The sequence below is a fragment of the Delphinapterus leucas genome, chromosome 5 (assembly GCF_059928025.1).
Source record: "Delphinapterus leucas isolate spDelLeu-1000000601 "Yukka" chromosome 5, BTC_Dleu_Yukka2, whole genome shotgun sequence".
Lineage (NCBI taxonomy): Eukaryota > Metazoa > Chordata > Mammalia > Artiodactyla > Monodontidae > Delphinapterus > Delphinapterus leucas.
In genome coordinates, this window is record NC_143133.1 from 129,340,886 (window position 1) to 129,355,847 (window position 14,962).

General features: G+C 47.3%; 1 protein-coding gene across 6 annotated transcripts in view; it reads right to left on the reverse strand.

Moving 5' to 3' along the window:
- Positions 1 to 14,659, reverse strand: part of LOC111179053 (putative E3 ubiquitin-protein ligase HERC3) — a 137,286-nt gene extending 122,627 nt beyond the window's left edge. For 2 of the 6 annotated variants that reach the window (XM_089912475.1, XM_089912474.1), the window contains exons 1-3: positions 13,755 to 14,319; positions 11,914 to 11,976; positions 5,732 to 5,791 (exon numbers count right to left, since the gene is read on the reverse strand). In XM_089912475.1, the coding sequence (XP_089768601.1) occupies positions 5,732 to 5,791; positions 11,914 to 11,976; positions 13,755 to 13,956 (325 nt within the window). In that variant the 5' untranslated portion in view covers positions 13,957 to 14,319. Of the gene's footprint in view, positions 1 to 1,963; positions 2,230 to 5,731; positions 5,792 to 11,913; positions 11,977 to 13,754; positions 14,322 to 14,367 lie in introns of those variants that run through there. The other 4 variants (XM_089912476.1, XM_022582305.3, XM_022582299.3 and 1 more) reach the window with 4 other exon arrangements.
- Between the last annotated feature and the right edge of the window lie 303 nt (positions 14,660 to 14,962).

Genomic DNA, 14,962 nt, shown 5'->3' on the forward strand with positions numbered 1-14,962 from the left:
CACCTACCAATGAGAAAATTAAAGAGAGGGAGGCTCCCTCCCACAGAATCTTTCCATTCAATGAGGCACTATTCCGCAGCTGCTACGCCGTTTACAATTAACAGGCAAGCTTAACCAGCAACAGGAATTTCTGGACTCCACTGCAATTTACACTAGAGCCTGGCTCATTCCAAGTTTCAATTGCAAGCACCGGCTGGATTGCGTGGTCGAGCCCGAGAGCCTTCTTGGAACATCGCTGGCTGGAGTCGCTCGCCATCACTCGGCCCTGCCTCCCAAGAGGGAGCAACTGTGGGCAGATGCGGGCTGACTGCCCACCCGGCGCCAGGCGCTCTGGCAGGAGGGCCGGCTGGAAGGATGGCAGATGGCACTCAGGCGTATTCACCACGTTGCCATCTGCACATCTTTGCTATCGCTGGCCTGCAAGGGCTTCGGCTTCCTTTTTCACCTGCCATCCCAGGTCCCATACTCTGGCCCCAGGTCTTAGGACCAAGGTGAGCCCTGAGGCACCTCTGGGCGGCTGGCCCTACCCGGAGGCGGCCTGACAGACGTCAGGGTCATGGAGAAAACAGACAGGAGGGTGGGAGGACGGCGGCCTTCACAGACTACAGGTAGCCTTGGGGAGACCTCTTTACCATCTGAATCTCCTTCTTCAAGAGCTACAGAACAGCAGGGAGTCACCTTTTCCAGGAAAGGAGCTGAGGTTTGGAAATACAGAGTCAGAGGGGAGGTAACGCCTCCTCCACCGGGTGTGTCTGGCTCCAGAGTCCCCCCAACCGTGGTGTCTCAGCAGGCATTACCACAAAGATCTCCTGGTCCCAAAAACATTCCCTTCAAAGGCTGGCCAGGGTGGGTACAAGTCCTCCAGGATCACCGGTGTAAAGCGGGCCTTACGGGTCTCTTAAAGTGGGCCTTGAATGTAGACATTCCCCCCAGACAGGAGCACGCCTTGGGCTGGGACCCCCCTGCAGGCATCAGCTGTGAGATACTGCTCTCAGCTGGGGAACAGGGCATGCGTAGGCGCGCCATGCAAGACACAAGTGAGGTTTTACAGGAGGCGAAAAAAAACCTCGGTTTTTTCCAATATGAAAAATATTTTTTAAAGTCAAAAACCTTCCTGCCACTTCCATAACAGCTATATATTTTAATTTTGTATTATATTCATTGGTTAAACACATAATGATTAGGATTTACTAACTCAATTAATGAACTGGTGGCACTGTGAACTGAATCTTTATTTCAGTGAACAACAGGATCTACTTACATTTGAAAACACGTAGCATGAGGTGCGTTGTACATAGAAATGTGTACATACACGTGTGGCCCGTGCTACAGACCCCTTCCTAGAACTCCGCAGAGTCCAGGGCCCACAGCTTAGGAGCCCCTAGCTAGAACACTGGGCACTGCTCCAGGTGGGCAGGCCTGGGGTGGCGGCTTCTCAAGGAGGCTCTAATGAGGGAACCAGGAGGCAAAGAATGGGCTAGGAGCCCACAAATCGTGCTTCACATACTTCACAATTTAGCCTTAAGACCAGCCCTGCAGCTCTTTATCCAAGGGTCAACATAAAAATTAATGATTACAAGTTAATACTGATACATGCTACGGGAGAGAATAACTATGAGAAAAGAGGGAGGCAGGCACAGGGGGAAAAAAAAAAAATAGCTCACCCTAGTGCCAAACTGACTTTCCTAAAAGAACACAAAAGAATAAAATTCTCTAGACAAAACCCAGCAAGGCTGTTTTTCCATGAAGCTTTGGCCTCTTGATGTGATTTGGACTGAACAAAAGAGACAGCAAGTGACAAAGAAAACGGCACATGCTAGTGTGAAAAATACTACACAGTCACAATTTAAGACCCTACCTCATCATTTCTCACCAAAAGGAGGGCCTCCCTGAAAGGTCAACACTTGGTGAGGAAACCTTCGGCCAGCCTCGCCCGTCATCGAGCCTGCCTAGGTGCACTCACCTGGCTTGTTTCCTTCCCTCTCGTGGCCCAGCTGCCCCTTGGTGTTCAAACCGCACGTGTAAACTTCCCCATCCTCCAGCAGGAACACGGAGTGGCTTCCTCCGCAGGCCACTTCCTTGACGCTTCTGTCGGATACAAATCCACACACCTGTGGCTCGGCCACAATCCCTTGCAGGTTAGTGCTCATCCCAGGTTGGCCCAGAGACCAATATCCCCAACATAACATCGTTCTTGTCCTTCAGGGAGTCATGTAGCCTAGAAGAGAGCTTTGTAAGAAAAAAAAAAAGGTGCGGGGGAATCAGAAAAAAAAAAATCACTTTAAGGAATAAATGTAATCAATTTTAAAGAAGCCCCCCCTTAATATTCTTCAGATACTTTGCATCTCAAAATAAAACATATTAATATTGCTGAAGGTAGTTATAATAATAATGCTATTTTTTTGTTTTAGTAAGTTTTAAAAAATGTCTAAAGAGAGCTTCCCTGGTGGTGCAGTGGTTGAGAGTCCGCCTGCCGATGCAGGGGACACGGGTTCGTGCCCCGGTCCGGGAAGATCCCACATGCCGTGGAGCGGCTGGGCCCGTGAGCCACGGCCGCTGAGCCTGCGCGTCCGGAGCCTGTGCTCCGCAACGGGAGAGGCCACAGCAGTGAGAGGCCCGCGTACCGCAAAAAAAAAAGTCTTAATAGATTTTGTGTAAAGGAACAGTGAACACAGACAGAATGTGGCTTTCAGATCACTGATGAAGAACTGAGTACAGGAGACTTGCTGAAACAATGTCTGCAAACCATGATGTCAATAACTGTTTTGAAACTACCCTCATGACTTCAGCTTGTCCCCTCTTGTTGCACCTTTCCTTTGAGTTTTCTGGTTTTGGGTTTTTTTAAACTAACTAATTTTGAACTAACTAACTCCTTTAGGTAGCCAATTGTTAACTTGCATAGTAGTAATTCACTACTCAAAACAAAAATTAGAAACGGGAAAAAAAATGCTACCTTCTCTGCCATTCCCTCTTACACATCCTTCAGGATCTGGGTCAAGCTTCAATTCCTACCTGAGAGCCTCTGGGGACCATTCCAGCCCCAGTCAGCCTGCATCTCTCTGACACATCTACTATACGGCCTTGACTGGAAACTTTCTGTCTCTTATAACTTAACTCCTCAGCCGAATTTTAATTGCCTCAGGCAGGGACCACGGCACGACACATACCTCTCTGATTTAGCAGGTGCTCAGTCAACCTTTGGCTGATTGATTACAGCTGACTACCCCAAAGTTTCACCACCATTTGAAAATTCATGCTTCCTTTTCGTACAAACAACAACTAAAACTAGAACTACCATATGACCCAGCAATCCCACTACTGGGCATATACCCTGAGAAAACCATAATTCAAAAAGAGTCATGTACCAAAATGTTCATTGCAGCTCTATTTACAATAGCCAGGACATGGAAGCAACCTAAGTGTCCAGCAACAGATGAATGGATAAAGAAGATGTGGCACGTATATACAATGGAATATTACTCAGCTGTGAAAAGGAACAAAACTGAGTTATTTGTAATGAGGTGGATGGACCTAGAATCTGTCATACAGAGTGAAGCCAGAAAGAGAAAAATAAATACCATATGTTAATGCACATATATGGAATTTTAAAAAGCAGTACCGATGAACCTAATGGCGGGGCAGGAATAAAAACACAGATGTAGAGACCGGACTTGAGAGCACAGGGTGGGAAGGGTAAGCTGCGATGAAGTGAGAGAGTGCCATGGACATATACACACTACCAAATGTAAAATAGCTAGCTAGTGGGAAGCAGCCGCATAGCACAGGGAGATCAGCTCGGTGCTTTGTGACCACCTAGAGGGGTGTGAGGGAGATGGAAGAGGGAGGGGATGGGGGATATATGTATACATATAGCTGATTCACTTTGTTGTACAGCAGAAACTGACACAACATTGTAAAGCATTTATACTCCAATAAAGAACATGAAAAAAGAAATGTTATTCTGAGTTAAATGCAATCATGGGAAGGAAGGGAGGAGAGATAAGATGCAAACTAGGGATGGGGGCGGGGCGGGGGGGGCAGCGGGGGAGGACAGACATTTAAAAAGAGCAGCAAGATCACAGTCTAGTCATAATTTAATTTCCCCATTTGCTCAGCTGCTGTGTCTGTACTAATTACTTTCTTCATTTTTAACGTTTCACGAGTTTGTCTTCTCTCTCCTACCAATAATTACGCCAACACCACAGCGCTTACTATACCGCAGTCACCGTACGAACTGGCATCTTGTATCGTTGTCTCGTTTCATCCTAACAACTCTGTAACCTAAGCACTATTGTTAGCCTCATTTTCAGATAAAGCAAGGCTCGGAGAGATTGAGAAGCATGCTCAAGGTCACAGCGCCGGAAGGCACACAACCAGGCTAGGAGTCTAGGCCTGAAGCCAACGTGCACGCTCTTATCCGCTGGGCTACACGGCCACCCAAGCAGATCTATACATCGCCTACTAGAGCAAGAGCACACACCAAAGAAACGTACGGAGTGATGTAGTCAGTACACAACACAAGAGGTCTTAGAAACTTGAAAATAAAGGTGCCCTCAGAGCGTGAAAGTAGTCAGAATTAAGAGATAATGAGATTAGGCAGCTGAGGCATTAAGCCATCCTCTTAACCAGACAAATACAATGTGTCTAAAAATATGGCATTAAGATCTGGACTTCCCTGGTGGCACAGTGGTTAAGAATCCGCCTGCTAATGCAGGGGACACGGGCTCGAGCCCTGGTCCGGGAAGATCCTACATGCTGCAGAGCAACTAAGCCCGTGCGCCACAACTACTGAGCCTGCGCTCATCAATAAAATACAATGGAACACTATTCATCAATTAAAAAGGGCCACGACTGAAATGCACTTAATGTAAGAGAAAGCTGCAACCCAATGTGGTACGACCTTTCTGAAGAATGAAGGTTAGTTTAAAATAAATTCCTCAAAGGTGTTAGGGACTGCCCTTCTGTCTAATCTCTCTCCTCAAGTCCCTCTTTATCTGGTAACAAACGCTACGCCCTCCTGCACAAAGGTGAGCGTGACCCTGGCCAAGCCACTCAGAGAAGGTCACCCCTAAGCCACTGGGATTGGTGCAGGGAGAGGTTCACACTCCCAACTGGGCCAGAGTCCTCCCCCATTAAGTCCCATGGAGCTCTGATGGAAGACTGCCTCTTGCCTTTGAAGGTAACTGTAGCTGCTGGAAGTTCCCTTCCCTGTCACACAGAGGATACCTGTAAAACATTGGGAAGCTACCAGCCAGAAAGGTTCAAAGACAGGAGACAGAGAGACTCCCACTGATGCTGACTGGCCTTGGTTTCCCCTCTTGCCTAGGGCCAGCACCCCGACCTTCACTCTTCCTGAGTACAGCTGTGTTTCATTACTCATGAATTCCATACTTGTGAATTTGCCTACTCACCGATATTTATTTGTAACCTCAAAGTCAATACTCGGAGCCTTTTTGCAGTCATTCCCAGACATGTGCAGAGAGGTGAAAAATTTGAGCCACTCCCTGTGCACGTTCCCAGCTGAAGTCAAACAAGACGATGCTCTGCCTTCTAGTCTCAACTCTCACACTGTAAGCAAGTGGTCTTTTTGACTCAGTGCCACAGTTTTCATGCTTTTATATTGTTCTGTTGGTGATTGTGCTGTTTAAAATGCCCCCCAAGCATAGAGCTGAAGCACTGTCTAGTGTTCCTAAGTACACGAAGGCTGTGATGTGCCGCACAAAGAAAGTACCTGTGATAGATGCGCTTCGTTCATGCATGAGTTCCAGTGCGGTTGGCTGTGAGGTCAATGCTAATGCAAAAAAGAGGAAATTCACCGATCAGTACACGTGGCCGCTCTGGAAAGTGCTAAAGTAACAGCTATAGTGCATAATGAAGCTACAGAAGAGACAGAAAAGCAACTGAATATCTGGGGATTCGTGAGATGATGCCGGATTATAGCGTGTAGTAGACAGCACTGTTGTGAGGCTGAAAGCCAAAGAAATTTACTGTCACGTTACCCAGCGTCAGGAAAATGTTAAAAAAAAACTCTTCCTGACTAGTGTTTTATGATAAAGAAATACTGTATAGAGTTAATCATTTGTAAGAAATAGGCGTCAAATAAGGTGTCCAAAAAGAAACACACTTTTTTCTAGATTTTTTTTCCTTTGGCTGCACCACAAGGCTCGTAGGATCTTAGTTCCCTGACCACGGATCGAACCCGGGCAGTGAAAGCACAGAGTCCTAACCACTGGACCACCAGGAGATTCCCCCCAGAAACACACTTAAACATATATGAAACACGGTTACGTATTCATCTGCTGACCAGAGGCTCTTAGCAGGAACCTAACTAACCCTGTGTTTCCCCAGGAGCAATGGCTCAGTCTTTATTAACGCGGTGCCCTCAGCAACTTCACAGAACTTAAATACCACGAAAAATGGGAATCACCGCTGTGCAGTCTAAGAAGTCCCTTCTCTGTCTGCTGAAGAAGGAATGTCTGAACTGGACTTGTCACTCGAAATTTAAAAAAACTCCTACCTGATAATATTAACATTACACTATTAATGACAACAGCAGGTAAGACTTCATTTGAGCTTATGCTGCGTGCACGTTCCTATGTGGTTCACAGATACTAAATCATTTAATCTTCTACGAGGTAGGCACTGCTATTATCAACTCAAATTTGTAGATGAAGAAAGTGAAGACAAAAAAAAAAGAGAATGAAGAAAAAGAAAGCGAGACAGAAAGTGTTGAAGTGACTTGCCTAAATCACACAACAAGGTAGTGGCAGAGCTAGGGCTTAAGCCCAGAGAATGTGCTCTTGACTAGTATGCTACACAGTAAGGAGTCTAGAAAATGGACAGCCAGACGGTCAGAACTTCCCAATACCTCCAGCTCTGTCCAGAGAGAAAGGGTACCATAACCAGTCAAGCTGACTATTTGATCTGCTAAGTAATTATTGCCCAATAATGGAGATGGGGAGATCAGACTCCATAACATTCATCATTAAATTTACCCAGCCACTTGCGCTGCTTAGATTCCATGATTAACACGCAATCTTAAATAACTTGGTTTCCAAGGCAGACACTACTATGGGGAAAGAATACTGTGACCAGCTGTCCAAAGCATCCCAGCCTTTTTGGCATTTCTACTTCTCATCGTTAATTCGGCATCCTGGATCTATCAGTTTCTTATAAGTCTGTTTCACATGATTCAGTCCTTGAGCGTCAGCTGAACTCTGATGCTCTGGCCAACTACAAGCCTGGGTAAGCAGCCTGAGGTGCGGCCTCATCCCTGACTGACTAGTAGAAACCATTTATGAAAAGAGATAAATAGGGCTATTGTTAAAATCCTGCCCACATGAATTACAGTCATGCAATCTTCAACTAGTCAAATGAAAACTACTTACTCAAAAGACGCAGACATAGAGAACGGACTTGAGAACATGGGGAGGGGGAAGGGTCAGCTGGGACGAAGTGAGAGAGTGGCATGGACATATATACACTACCAAACGTAAGGTAGCTAGCTAGTGGGAAGCAGCCGCGTAGCACAGGGAGATCAGCTCGGTGCTCTGTGACCACCTAGAGGGGACGGATAGGGAGAGGGGGAGGGAGGGAGACGCAAGAGGGAAGAGATATGGGAACATATGTATATGTATAGCTGATTCACTTTGTTATAAAGCAGAAACTAACACACCATTGTAAAGCAATTATACTCCAATAAAGGTGTTAAAAAAAAAAAAGAAAACTACTTATTCAGAGGTCACTAAATAGCAACCACAGAGAAGACGTATTCCTATCAAAGAATTATTAACCCTAATTGGAGATATGGTGTAGCTCATCACAGCGCCCTGCCAAAAGTAGAGAAGGAGGCACCCAAAGCGTCTAGCTTTCAGGAGAGAAGTTCAGTGCGTTGAAGAGAAGTCAGATATTAATTTAGCTTTCACTTCAAGTACACTCTGGTGGAGCCCCCGAATCTAGAAGCTGTTGGCGTCCATGAATTTTAAGGTCTATCTTTGGCAATGTTCTTCATCACTGGGCATTTGGATCTCCTGGGTCCTCTCACCCATTTTTCCTCACTCACCATCTCTCCCTTGCTTCTAGAGGAGTAGAATCTTTCACTTCCCTTCAAAACACACAATTATAAAAGGTGCAACAGAAGAATACAGGACTACACATCTTGGCTGTCCTGGGCCACTTCAGTCCGGCCCCTCCATTTCCTGCCTCTTATCTCCCCATCGCAAAAGAAAAGGAAGAAAGATGGACCTTCCGTTCCTTCCCTCCATGTCACATCTCGTACTTTTCCCAGCCCTTCTCCTCATCTATTCTCGGTAGAAGACTCAGGATAATGTTAGCAGGGCTTAAGGGTCAAAAGGACCAAAGTTCAAGCCCCAGAGTGACCACGTGCTAGCTGTGAAACCTTGGGGAAGATATTTAAACAGTCTAAGCCTGGTTCCTGTCCCTAAAGTGTCAAGAAGAGCAACAGGGCTGTTGTGAGGACCAGTGACAGGATGCGAGTAAGGAGCGCTTAGCATGGGGGCCGGGCACTCAGTGCAGGTGGCCGGTCCCTGTCGGCTGCTGCAGTACCTGCTCTGGGTCCTCAGCACGCAGGGAAGCTCCCCAGCGGGCTGGGGTGTGACTCCCTTCTTCCCGTGCTTAGCGTCTGCTGTTCCGCCAGATCTGCGCTAGGGCAAGGCGGCGCTACCCCTGGCCGGCATAACTTACACGTAGGAAAGTCGAGGTTGCAAGGACAAAGTGTTTTGTATGTATTTTCTTTTCAATTCTGGGGAGGTCAAGCTGGCGGGGCGGGGGTAGATAAATCTCCTTTTATCAGTCCTAGAGAGCTGAATGCTAGAAGACAAGCTGCAATTCCTAAACTTTGTCTTACATCAGCCTAACAACTGATTCTTATTTCTTTGAAAGTCACTAAAACCTAAATAATGCTCAGGCAGGACTTCTAACCTCATTTACGATAGGGATAAGCTTTGTTTCAAATAAGCTCAGAAGCCTTTACCTAAATGGTGTATGGGGAAGGGAGGGTCTTTTCCAACAGCAGGGAAAGAGAATGTCCCAGGCTTCAGTGCTCTGCAGGCACTCCCCAAATCCAAGCTTTCAATACATCTGGAGCCAAAACTCCAGTGCAGAATTAACTCCAGTAACAGAGAAGATGTATTCTAATGACATACTTTGTCGCCCAAAGTTTACTACCACAGGCGGAAAACGGCACACAAGGCAGAGAGAAGTTTTCAACAGTGTGAATCCACTCCTTGCTGGTTTCTCTCTCTCACTTCAGCTGGACTTTGGTCCTCTGACCCTTTTAGCCAACACAGGAAACATTCCTACCCCTCCCCTGATGACCCCTGCACAGGCGGGGTCTTCTTTACTACCTGGTGTTGGGCTTTGTACAACTGGAAGAATGATCTTTCCATTGTCTGCATGAGGCTCCGTCTGCCTTCAGAAAAAGACACCTGACCAGACGGGCAAGAATTAAAAAGTCTGGCAGTGCCGAGCCAAGGATATAGAGCAACCAGGACTCTGACCCGCAGCTGGTGGGAGTGTAAGTCGGCAGAACCACTTTGGAAAACAAGTGGGCATTAGTTCTAGTGAAGATGAAGCTGTAAATACCCCACAGCACAGTAATTCCATTCCTAGGTACACGACCAGCACGGTCCAACTTATCAAGTGTCTACAGTGCTCCTTCGATATGCTGAGCACTGGAGATACAGAGATGAGGAAAACCTGGAAACTGAGAACTTTGTGATGGAAATGTTACATGTCTGTACTGTCCAGTGTGGTGGTCACAAGCGACAGGTGTCTGCTGAGCACCTGAAAGGTGGTTAATGTGACTGAGGAACTGACATTTTCATTTCATTTCACTTTAATTATTTTAATATAAGTAGTCACACATGGCTAGTGGCTAGCCTATTGTACAATGCAGCAAGAAACTCAGGAATATATGCCCCAAGGTATACGCACAAGAACATTCATTTCAGGATTATCTGAAACATACAGAACAAAGACAACCCAAGTGCCCATCTGTAAGGAAATGGATGAGCTGCAACACATACTACAATAGGACGCTGGACAGCAGTGGAAGAGCAATGAATTCCATCTACAAACATCAGTGCAGCTAAATCTTAATAATGGTGTTGAGGAGGGGAAAAACTCACAGAAGAATTCAGAATGTGACGCATCTTTACAAAGTCCAAACACACGTATAACAAGTATTTGGAGATTAAAAACATTAGTGGTGCTAAAGCTATGAAGAAAAGCAAAAAAATGATCAATACAAAGACTGAGAGAGATCTGTGTATATGGGACAAGGAAGGGGACCTTCTGGAAGGAGCACAAAGGGAGCTTCAGTAGCGTGGCTGATGTTCTGCTTCTGTCCTTTTATTGTTGTTTGGAGAACATATATTACACGTACTGTTTTATACTTTCAGATACTTCACAGTCTTTTAAAAAGTGAAAAGTACTATTGAGGTAAGATCACTGCTTCTTGCATCTCACCCACCAATTCCCCATCCATGAGCAGACTGAGAGCTTCTCCATGTAGGGAACCAGGTTTTACTCATCTGTGTATCTCCCGTCCCCAGCATAACAAAGGAGCACCGTAGATGCTTCATAAGTGCCTAGAAAACTGAACCCGAATCTGAGAAAACCAGATCTCCCACAATCTAAAGTTGTTAACAGTTTTGTTTGCCCGGTTCCGTTAGATACACATTCCCTAAGCAGTAACAAAAAAACAACAATGTATTTCCTCCATTCTCAATGTGCTCTCCCCTCACCACATTTTAGCGGATCTGAAAGCAGAATGCCTTTTACGATCCAAGCTGTCATTAAATAATGGTGTTTCTCAATGCTAGCACTGAGGAACGGAAGCTCCATGAAGGAAGGACTGAGCCTCTTTGTTCATTTCTCTACCCCTAGAGACTCGACTAGTGTCTGGCACAAGGGAGGGCTCAACAGATACTTGTTGAATGAAGAAAAAGTAATAGTTACTATTACTGCAAGCCTACTGTGTGTCTGAATCTGTGCTAAAAACTTTACATAGATTATTTAATTTGCCCTTTACTGTAACCTCAAGACTTAGCAAGGTTAAGTCACTTGACCAAGAGCATGTAAATAAGTACTAGCTGTGGTGGAAACTTACTTAGTTTAAGTGGCAAAGGCAGGATTCAAATCTCATCTCCCAGACTCCAAAGTCCACGCTCTTAAACATGATCTTATACCACCACTTAAATAAAACAAAGCCAAGCTATACTCCTTCTCCAATTTTAAAAACAAATGTTAAAAGAAGAACGTTGCACATAGTAAGTGAGCTCACATTAGCTGAATCACTGGCAATGTTCGTGGGCAACCAGAGCTACAACCAACCTGTGTAAGCCAGAGACAGGAGGGATGCGTGAGGCCACCTCAACAGAGTTAGCCAGGCTTTCCTCCACATTCACCGGAACTTACGGTGACTCTAGTTCACTTACTGGCTCACACACAGAAACACACGCCCCTGACACCAGCAAGTGCTGTTTCTAAATGTAGTAAATGTCTAAAGGGGGCAGAGTTATATCATCAAAGGAGTCATCTTATTAAAGAGACCTTAAAAATCCATTTGATCTAACCTCCAGGCAAGAGGTTGACATTCCTAACCTCATTTTAATGGCAGCTGAAGTTAACTTTGGTCCTCTGAGAAGTAACTGGTTGAATCCAAGACCAGAAACTAGGTCTCCTACTTCCTGGGCTCACTTTGTTCTCTTCACTCCGTCACAGTGAAAGAAGTCAGTAAGGATTTGTTAAGGTCCCTCTCTAGGCAGCTATACTAATCCGAGTCCTTTACGTAGATTATCCTGTTTAATCTTCTTATCTATTCTGTGAGTTAGATATTATTCGCAAGTACAAGATGAGGAAACTGAGGTTCAGAGAAATTAAGTAACTCACCACAGGTCACACACACTTGGCATCTGTACTTAAGCCAGAATGGTTCCACCTCACCCTGCAGATCTACAAGTTAAAGAAAAAACAATTAACATTAATACAGAATGCTACAAAGTGCTTTCATGTTATTGAAAACAAAATGAAAAGCAAACTTCTGAAAATAAGAATATCTTTAAATTATGCAAGCTTGACTATTCCCCCAACATTGTATCTCAGGACTGGAGTTTAGTTAAACACCAATAAGATAACCACTGACCAACTATGAAGATGTCACCTCTAAACGTGAAGTTAGAATCAACTGGACAGTCAGCTCAGTTGGTTAGAGCATGATGCTAAAAGTGAACTTAGAGACGCACCTTTAAAAATTCCTAGCGTTTGCAGTAGCTGTAAAAATAAAGTTATTTTAAAACCTCCCGTTTAGGTTTAAAAAGATGCATTTTTGAAAAGTAATTCACTTTTTTCCTCCATTTTTCCATGTACCACACACATTATAGCTTATCTTGCTACCAGCCGTTTTGATGTCTTTCTCGACTTTCCTTCCTTCTCATCACCGCATCCTCTTTCATGCAAAACAAGATGGGACTGACAGGCACCTTAAGTCTCTCAAAAGGAAAAGTACAGTACTGCATGATTCTAAGATACTAGCACCACAATTTTATTTCCATATTATGTAAGAAACTGCCTTTCAATTTGGAAACTATCACTTCTATTTCTGAGACTGCAGCAAAACTATCTTGTATCTCCAGTAGTGGTACAACACTCATTATGTATTTTTTTAAGTTTTTAATTATTATGCAAATCTTAAGAAATGTAAATCTGTTACTCGGAATGAAATGCTTTAACCAATGGCTCCAACCACACCATTTGGAACATTTTGGAATCTCTGTTTCTTTTTTCAAAAATAAAATCCCAACTACTAACTGGAAAAGTAAAACTGCCTGCTAACCAACTGTGTTTCTTTTTTTTCATGCCAAGGGAGGAGTTCTGCCAAAGAGGTTTCAAGTCTTCCTCCTTGATTCCTGCATCCTTTCTCCAGAAGGTTCCTAGCCTCCACGCGGTCAACGATGTGTAATTCATCGGTTTTGCTTTAAAAGGGCGTTAAGTACACTACTCCTCTTTTCTGGTTTATAATGCCACCCCCTTACCCCCCAGGGTAAAGGAAAGTAGGAAAAGGGAGAGCTACACAGTAATCTGCTACTAAAACAAGACAGCATCTCTCTCCAGAGTCACTGCATTTAGAAAGGGTGTTAATCCTCATTTCATTTCTTTTCTTTCTCCTCAGTTTGGAGTTAAAAAAGCAGTTCACTCGATGTTATCAAATCATCAGATGAAATGTTCTAGAAATAGCCTCCTATTTGTGCAAAGAGTCAGGAGACACAAAAATGGAAAAGAGCGCTTGAACCGTCTTTCCTAAAGCATTCCGTGCGTAATGAATGCAAAAGCAAAATCCTGGAAGGCTTAGCTCTGGATTTAAGGTACTTCCAGATGGGGCCAATTAAAAAGCTAAAGTAAAACGGAATCACAAAACAACCAGAAACGCTGATACACCAAAAGCAAAGTTCAAATACACATATCCCGGAGCCCGGGGCGCATACCCCTAATCAGTGCACAGCTGCTTTAGGTGCGGTCTCTACAGCCCTCCCCGGCTCGTCTGTTTCAGGTTACACAGGCTAGTCTCGGTCGGCTGCCCGGTGCGCCCACTCCACACATTCGCAGATGACTCAAAGCGCCACCTGCCCCCGCACGCCCCAGTTCCTGACACCCCCGCGCCCGTCCGCGCACTTACGTGTCCGCGCGCGCGCACACACACACACACACACACACACACACGTGTCCGCACACACCCTCGCCCCGGCTCCGCCCAGGAGGCGGACTCCGGGCAGGCAAACCGAGCCCCGCCTCGGTCAGGTGGGTGGCGCTGTCACCGCGGCCGCCGAGCCCCCCGTGTCCCCAGCGCCAACTCCTCGCGGCCGCCGGGGTTCCCCCAAGCGCAGAGGCCTCGGCCGCTCCCACTGCGCGGGGCAGAGTCTGCGCCCCTCGCCGCATCGGTGTCGCCGAAGCCCCGGAATTTAAATAGGGGCGGGCGGGGAGGAAGGGGAGGATCCTCTTTTTGACTTTCGGCGTCGCAGTTCCTCCCCGTCCGCAGGCAGCCGAGTCGGGGTGGGGGCGCTGCCGTCCCTGGAGCGGCTTCCGGCCTCCCCGGGCGCTAGGGCTCTGTAGGTCACAGGGAGCGCCCCGAGGACGCCGGGGAGGCGCGCGCGAGGCCCCCGCGCGCCCGCGCCCCGCAGGCACTGCAGGCGCCGCGCCCAGACCTCCGCGCGCGCCCTGCCCCGGGCTGTCGCGGGAGGCGCCCCGCAGCGGCAGCCGCCCCTCCGAGAGCCGCGCGCGGACCGCCGTGCCGCGGCGCGGCTCCGCGGTGCCCTCCTTCCTGGAACCCGGCCCCCGCGCCCCGCGCACCTCGGCGGCCGCTGAACCGCCGCGCGGGATTCCGACGGTGACGGCTCCACCGACCCGGCTCAGGGTTTCTCCAATTTCGGCGTCACAATAATAAGGAAGTTTCCCCGCAAGCCTGCGGGCGGCGGAATGTGCCGGGTGAAGGATGGCGCGCACGGCCAATGGGCGCCCTTCTGGGGCGGGCCCGCACCCCAGCGGCCGCGGCGGAGCCCGAGGCGGGGCGGCGAGGTCTGCGGGCGGGAGGCGGGGAGAGGCCCAGGCCCGGGAGGGTGGAGGGGGCGGGCCGAGCTGAGGGCACCGGCGGGCCTGGCGAGAGGACGGCGGGGCAGGTGTGTGTCGGCCAAGAGCCGACTGCAGGATGCAGAGCATCCGCGCCGGAGGCGGACTGCTTTTCACTGGCGGGCAGGGGAACCAGACGGATCCGCGGTTGGCTTTCCCGGTTCTGAGCTCTCAGTCTTATTAAATTTGTGCAGAGGTGACCAAAAGCCTTGGGCACGGCGGGGAAAACCTAGAGGGGGGCAGTTGAGGCGGAGTTCTTAAGCGTCGTATTCCATCCACAGTGGAGGAGTCTTGTTCCACTCGCCTTTGGAGGACTGGA